The sequence below is a fragment of the Rhinopithecus roxellana genome, chromosome 2, assembly GCF_007565055.1.
Source record: "Rhinopithecus roxellana isolate Shanxi Qingling chromosome 2, ASM756505v1, whole genome shotgun sequence".
Lineage (NCBI taxonomy): Eukaryota > Metazoa > Chordata > Mammalia > Primates > Cercopithecidae > Rhinopithecus > Rhinopithecus roxellana.
In genome coordinates this window covers 145,081,143-145,088,833 of record NC_044550.1, presented here as the reverse complement: position 1 = coordinate 145,088,833, position 7,691 = coordinate 145,081,143, and the positions used below count along the sequence as shown (strand labels likewise).

Sequence of the window (7,691 nt, the reverse complement as noted above, 5' to 3'; positions counted from 1 at the left end):
CTGAATTAATTTTATTGTAAACAGATGATGTTAATCAACTATCTGTCCTCTGGTCATTGGCTTGTGACACTATTATTATACCCTAAAGTTTTTATGTTTATTTGGATTTGTGTATCGTATTCATTGCTGTGACAGTTATAATTATTTTATCAATTCTTGCCTGAGATATGTACTACAGTAAATTTTACTGTTGGGCAAGGCAAATTCCAGTAAATTTTACTGTTGGGCAAGGCAAATTCCTTTGATTATTCGTTTTTTTATTTTTAACACTTTCTTGTATCGTCTCAGAAAAGGCATTCTCCATTTGTCCAATCAATGATTCCATGTTTCCCAGAATGTTATCATATCAACAAGATGAAGTTTCTCGATTTTCAAGGTATCAGACAATCACAGATTTTCATGGATTCAGGAGGAAGTGTTCAATACTCCAGGGTCAGAGGTTGGGATAGTCATTAATTCCAAAGCAAAGGAGCATGAGTGTAGTGCTTGAGAAAATGTTGGATAGATGCTCCCTATAGCTCTATAGAGTCATCCTCAGTCAGCCAAGGTGTTTTCTAAGACCACGGGACCTGCTGAAATAATTCTCTATCTACCTGGTGGATAATAAAGAACACAAGCTATCACAGACAATGCCATTATTCCTGCTGAAAAACTGGAAACACTTTCATTCATGCCTCAATGGATCTATTTGCAGTGAAATAATATTGTGGTATGGGAACCAATGTGGGGTGCCATCAGAATCCTTTCCCCATCAGAATGGTTAGAAAGAGACCCTCCCTTTGCTCAGGCCTGGGCTGTTGAGTTTGAGTTTGAGGTTTGGCTGTGAAGCAGAAGTTGAGTGGGACAATGTGTTATCTATCAGGCAGCACTAGTTTTTCCTTGACTCTGGAAATAAGACTTTGGGAGGGAAAAGGAGGTTTTGGAGATGGTACGTGTCTCCATCTCCAAGGAGAGGTCAGTGGGGTCTAGTCAGGGGTGTGGTTGGCACAGACTCCTCAGCCTCTACTGCAGCAACCACCAAGGTGTCCAAAGCCTTGCCACAAAGGAACGCTCCACTTTTCTTTCCAGAGTAAAAAAATCAAATCACAAGAGAAAAAAAAAAAAAAAAATACTGCTGTGATTCGGATATTTGTCCCCTTCAAACCTTGTGTTAAAATTTGTTCCTCAGTGTTGGAGGTGGGGCCTAACAGGAGGTGTTTAGGTCATGGGGGTGGATCCCTCAAGAATAGATTGAAGCTCCCACTCAAGGGTGAGAGAGTTCTCGCTCTGTCAGTTTCCATAAGAGCTGGTTGTTAGAGACAGCCTGGCATCCCCACTCCCACCCGCACCTCCTGCTTCCTCTCTCACCACGTGATCTCTTCATATGCCAGCTCCCCTTCACCTTCAGCTATGAGTGGAAGCCATCTGCGGACTTCATCAGATGCAGATGCCCAATCTCGAACTTTTACAGACAACAGAATGAGCCAATACTTTATTTATAAATTACCCAGCCTCAGGCATTCTTATAGCAACACAAAAAGGACTAAGACAAATAGTAAGTCCATTTGAATATTTGTTTATATGTGTAAATTAACTATAAAAACAGTGTTCTAGTCTCTGTTTGGTGCAGATGAAATCCTACCAAGGTCTAGCTATGGTCAAAGGTCCTCCTAGTTGGTCTGGAATAAGATTCCAGACACGGGTACCAGGAACAGTTGGATAGGAAATTATCCTGATCTACCCTGATTGGGGACAGAGGGCGAAATACACAATTATGTAAAATCTTATACTCATCTAGAATAAGCCACTTATCCCTCTCATACTTCAGTCTCTCACCTGTAAAATGAGGAGGCATACATCTATCTTCTCACATGCCAGAAATGCTATTTGATAAGTAAAACAATGCCTACAAAAGTGCATTTGGTAAAATGATGCCAAACAAATTTAGGAAAAGTTATAGTGTGTCCATTTGCACACTTTTCTGTCCTTTTGAGTCACTCAGAAGCATGAACATTTACCATTAAGGGGAAGGGCACAGTTGGGCAAGACACTGAACATGGGCATTTGTGAAATAGTAATGTTTGATGACAATGCACAAATACTGCTACCTAAAAGTGTTATGAATCATAACAGTATCACCTGATGATTAATGGCTCTATTGGCTTCTTTCTCTGTGTGACCCAAGACACTCTGAAAAGCAAATATTTTGCATGGCCATTTCTTGATAGATTTTTCAAATAAAATGATCTGTAGCAGAGCAAATTAGTAGCAGTTGATAGAAAAGCAAAGAGGAGACTGAGCTATAGGTTGGAAACTAGTGGCCTCAGAACAAAATTGGACTTGCACATATATTTTGCTGAACCCTGCAATTTTGGATAGCACTGTGTTGGAAAATGTTTTAAATTGTCAACATTTAAAGACCAGAGATTTCACATAAAACGACTGATGAAGCCAAGTAGCTGCCTCTTTCTTTAGACAGAACTGTTCTTTTTTTCCAGTTTGCCATACTCCACGCTGCTCTCTATTGTCCTCTTCTGGTTCTCATTTACAATGCCTAACTGGTTACTTGGTTCGTAACCCCTCTAGTCATTTGAGTTTATAACCACTACCTTACATAATGCCAAAGAATGGGGAAAGGAGCCTTGATTTGGACTCTAAAAGGAGTCCTTAGGTCTTGAAGAAAGTCCATGGAAAGAAAGCTAGTTCAACAACCTTGAGGCAAAGTGTTCGTTTTTGAATAAAGATATTCTTCACAGACCTCATATGAGAGTAACAGTCTTTGTTTCGAAATGCATTCTAGTTCAATGGGCTTTCATTTAAATAACAATGAAAATATTAAGTTCACCTGATAGCTACTAAAACTCTCTTATGAAAAGAATCCACTTTTCCATGCAAACAGCAGCAACTACTAACTGTCCACCAAACTTTGCAAAAATAAGACAATGGTGGCAATTAGAATAGCACATCTTGGCCAGGCGCGGTGGCTCACGCCTGTAATCCCAACACTTTGGGAGGCTGAGGCAGGCGGATCACCTGAGGTCAGGAGTTTGAGATCAGCCTGGCCAACATGATGAAACCTCATTTCTCCTAAAAATACAAAAAATTAGCTGGGCGTGGTGGTGGGTGGCTGTAATCCCAGCTACTCAGGAGGTTGAGGCGGGAGAATCGCTTGAACCTGGGAGGCAGAGGCTGCAGTGAGCTGAGCTCACACCACTGCACGCCAGCCTGGGCAACAAGAGCAAAACTTTGTAAAAAAAAAAAAAAAAAAAAGAAAAAAAGGAAAAGAGTATCACGTTAAAGCAATTGAAAATTTCAGGGGATTTGCTTGGTATTGCCACCACCTTCAAATTTGGAACAGAGTGCAAGGCAGAATACATGTGTACTTCAGAGAGCCAACAGTGTCAGCAGGATGCTACTTTTTCGCAGCAGATTCCCTGGCTCCACACCTGAGGAAAAGGGCCTTAGTAAACACACCTCACATATATAATAAGTGGGGAACATTGGGGCAGTGCTGGGGAAACTGGCAGAATACAGGGACTTCAAAAAGTTTGCCTTGGCTGGGTGCAGTGGCTCATGCCTGTAATCCCAGCACTTTGGGAGATGGACGTGGGTGGATTGCTTGAGCCCAGGAGTTCAAGACCAGCCTGGGCAACATGGAGAAACCCTCTCTCTACTGAAAATACAAAAAACTAGCTGGGTGTGGTGGCACATGCCTGTAATCCCAGCTACTTGGGAAGCTGAAGTGGGAGAATCACCTGAGCCTGGGAGGTCGAGGCTGCAGTGCGCTGAGATTACACCACCGCACTCCATTCTGGGCAACAAAGTGAGACCCTGTCTCAAAAAAAAAAAAAAAAGAAAAAAGCAAAAAAGAAAAGAAAAAAGAAGTTTGCCTTGTTTTCGTCTAGCCAGTGCTGCAAGCTTACCATTATTTGGTTGTTTCAGACAAGTTCACTGGCATTTGCATGGTCTCTGCTAGTTATTGTGTGTCTCATCTCCAGGAGCTTAAACCCTTCCACAGAAGGCAATTCCTCAGTGACCCCCAAACCAGCCAGTGAGTTTGGTTTGCCTTCAATAGTTGACCTCAACTATGCATCAATAGGTATATGCAAACATGCAGCACTGCATGATCTGTCTATGTAACCCTGGACCAAATGCTACAAGAGAAAGTTTGAGTCTCTCTTCCCCATGTAAGAAAACTAACTGCCACCCCTCCAAAAATAATTAATAGAATACAGAGTTGATTTGAGTATTTTATTTATAAATGTACACTTACTATAAAAGCTGTTGCATTTTAGACAACTTGTTGTTTTTATTTTTTACTGTTTCTCAGAGGCATTTTAGAATAAATATTTTAAATGAAAGTTAGTATAACCGATATAGAACATTGGCCCACCCAGAGCAGTAACATCTTTTGGACGGACTCACATATGAGGTGGATCATTTCAGTTTGTTAAATCTTACACTGTGTATAGATAACTATAATATGTATTGCATTAATCACACTACATAGAAAGGAAATGTCATGAAAGTTCACTAGTGAAAAACAAAAAGTTACCCATGATTTTTATTAAAGAGTAGGGACTAGCTTTTGGAGTATGAGAAAAAAAATCAGACATACTTCTTCAGGAACAATAAATCACTCACTTGCCTCATCTGTTTTTTAAACAAACACATTTACATTATAGCTCAATGGAGCAGAGCATTTTTTTTTTCCTGGGATCTCAAAGATTATTTGAAAAGAAATAGATCATGCTCATTATGCTGCATTGGAAAAAACAAGATCTAGTCTGCCTAAGCTGCCATGTAACAGACTCAAAATGAAATCTAAATCAAATAGAAATAGAAACAGTTGGCAATTAGAATTTAGCAAATGTTGGAGATGATTCTGTGCTGGTGACTAGTGTTCATTATGGGAAAGCACATTTTGCAGTTGGAGAATGGGGCTTTATTTTTCTTGACTCGATTCTAGCTTCAATACATGTACAATGAGCCTCACTAAGAAATATGTATAAATGGGTTTGTGAAACTAGAAGAGAATGTGCAATATTCATGTAATCCTTACATAACGGATGGAGTTGCACATGTAAAAAGTATTCTATAAAAATCCGTTATGAATGACCATATTGTACATGTTTGTGCATTACTGGTGGTACTCTAATATCATGCAAAGTGTAAACATCCACATTATCAAAATATTTAATAAAACATGCAGGTGAATAATCAAAATATTGGACTCGATCTGTACATTTTCAAAACAATTTTTCTTTTTAATTTTTTCCTTTTTTCTCTTTTTTTATTTTTATTTTTTCCTGTAAAACACAAACACCTCCATGAGAAGTCTTGGAAACTTGGAAGTGACTTCATCTTTCTTCAATGTACTGCATCCATAATTTGTCACTATGTGCAACAGCTTTGCATTTTCTAAGGCACAATTTTTAATGAAATGATGTGTAGATTTCAATCTAATAACAGCTCATCCAAATGACAAATATGGTCGAAATTCCTCCAGTGGCTGAGGAAATTTCTGCACCTATATGGAACCCACATGCAAGGAACCCATCTAGCATGTAATAAATAATCGCTAGCCATACTCAATAAGACACAGAAAAATTATTGCTTACATAACAGAAAAACATCTACTTGACCCCCTTTTATGACTACATCAATCTATTAGGAGTGTATCCATAGTCTACATTCACAAAATGTCATCTTGACTTATTTGCCATTGATTTAAGGCAGAATAAATAGTCCCCCTTTCCCCAGTCTTAAAAACAAAAAACAAACCAGCCTGGAGATCTACATTGTGATGCTTTTTAATAACTTGAGTCCTTTCTTGGCCAGCTGAAACTCATCGCACAGGGCAGAAAACAAACCAGCTCTCCACAAGAGTTCCTCTCTAAACTTCTCCACGGGCAAGGTCCGGAGTTCTTGATAGTAAAAAAAAAGCGATGGAGAGTGGAGGAGAGTCGGTATTCATTGAAGTGGGCAGGGCATAATCTGTGCTGTAGGTTCTTGCTGATCACAGACCAGGGGCTGACCACATCATACACTACGTGGATTCTATTAAGATGGACTTAACGCTTTTCTTTGGACACCTGTGCTTCAGGCCCTTAAGGAGAACTTGCCAGCAAGGGTAAGCAGTGCTCACACCTAATGATGAACTTATCTCGGTGCCTCATCTTCCATATGCCTCATGTTAAGTCTCTTATTGAAGACTCCTAATCTAGTGTCTCGAGAGAAGCAGGCAACAGAGGCCTGATGTCTGACATTGACTCTTCGGAAGATTAAACTTCCTCACAGATTTTGATAATGACTTTGGAAATGATGACTGAAATATTTCCCTCTGCTTTCTTCCTACCTTTGGGCAATGTCCCAGAGTGTAAATCTAGCTGATATTGCAAGGTTTTGCTTTATTTGATGAACCAGCCTATATTAATGACATAACTTCCAAGGTACACAAAATCTAATACTAACGGTGCAATAATTTATTGGTATAATTTCTACCTCCAAAGGTAAGTAACACAAATGTTCCAGGATTACAGTATATATTATCAAACTAGTGTCTTTGCATTAAAAACAAATTATAGCTCAGAGATAGAGCTTGCTGTGATGTTTAGTTTCTGAAATGCATTAAATTTATCCTCCAGTCTTAGAAGACTGTGTGTCTCAAATTGGCATGTCTTGCACTTTCTGTAGCTCAATTTGTAAACATAAAGTGTTTAATTCCTAGAAATTCTAAAACAAAACAGGTTTATTGCATCATTTAGCTAATTCCCAAAGAAGAGAATAATACATTTTAAACCATAAGCCTGATTGACCATGCTAAAACCTTTCTTGAGCTATTCAGGATATTACAACCCCATATTCTTTTGTGTATACTGTGCAAATGCAAAAAAAAAAAAAAAAAAGAAAAGAAAACCCAAAACAATAAACAGGAAAAATACAAACACTGTGCTACAAAAGAACAGATACCACCTTTCAGAAGAGCCTTTCAGAAATTAGGTAAATGCCGAGAAGCCCCTGAACTTGGGATTCTGTTAAGCAGTTGCCAGGGGACACCCTCAATAAAGAAATGGTAAGTGATCCGGAAGCTTGAAAACCAAGTCACAATGTTGTAGGCTGCCCGGCACCTGTGATTAAAACAAACAACAACACAAACAAGGGTGGTCAGGCAACATTTCTTGCTTCAGACATTTTAAAACCTCCCTAATGAGCAACTGCCTTTACCAAAGTCTCCTCTTCCTGGGGACTGGAAACTTCTCCCATCCTGCTACTTGAAGTGTGGCCCCAGGACAAGTAGTATTGGCATCACCTGGAGTCTGTGTGCAATCCAGGCTCTTGAGCCGCATTCCAGACCCATTTAATGCGGTGCACAGGTGATTCACATGCACCGTGAAGTTTGATCAAATGCTCTGGATTGCCCCTAAAGCAAAGCATCTCCATCAAGTTTTCTACCTTGTCATCTGGGGCAAATAAGCAAGAAAATAATCTCTTTTTTCTCAGTTTCCCTGGGTTTTGATTTCTCTAAGAATAAGTACATTGTAATATGAGGAATTTGACATATGATCTAGAAACAAGATTGCTAGATTCAGCAAGTATAAATACACAACACCCAGTACAATATAATTTCAGATAAACAACACAGAATTTTTCAGTATAAGCATATTCTATCTGATATTTGGGACATACTTATGCTAAATCCAGAGCATGCA

General features: G+C 39.2%; 1 protein-coding gene across 22 annotated transcripts in view; it reads right to left on the bottom strand.

The window, feature by feature from the left end:
• Window positions 1–4,216: 4,216 nt before the first annotated feature.
• The window catches only part of LIMCH1 (LIM and calponin homology domains 1), a 352,171-nt gene continuing 348,696 nt past the window's right edge, over window positions 4,217–7,691 (bottom strand). For all 22 annotated transcript variants that reach the window (XM_010384733.2, XM_010384727.2, XM_010384765.2 and 19 more), the window contains one exon: window positions 4,217–7,109. In XM_010384733.2, the coding sequence (XP_010383035.1) occupies window positions 7,084–7,109 (26 nt within the window). In that variant the 3' untranslated portion in view covers window positions 4,217–7,083. The remainder of the gene's footprint in view (window positions 7,110–7,691) is intronic.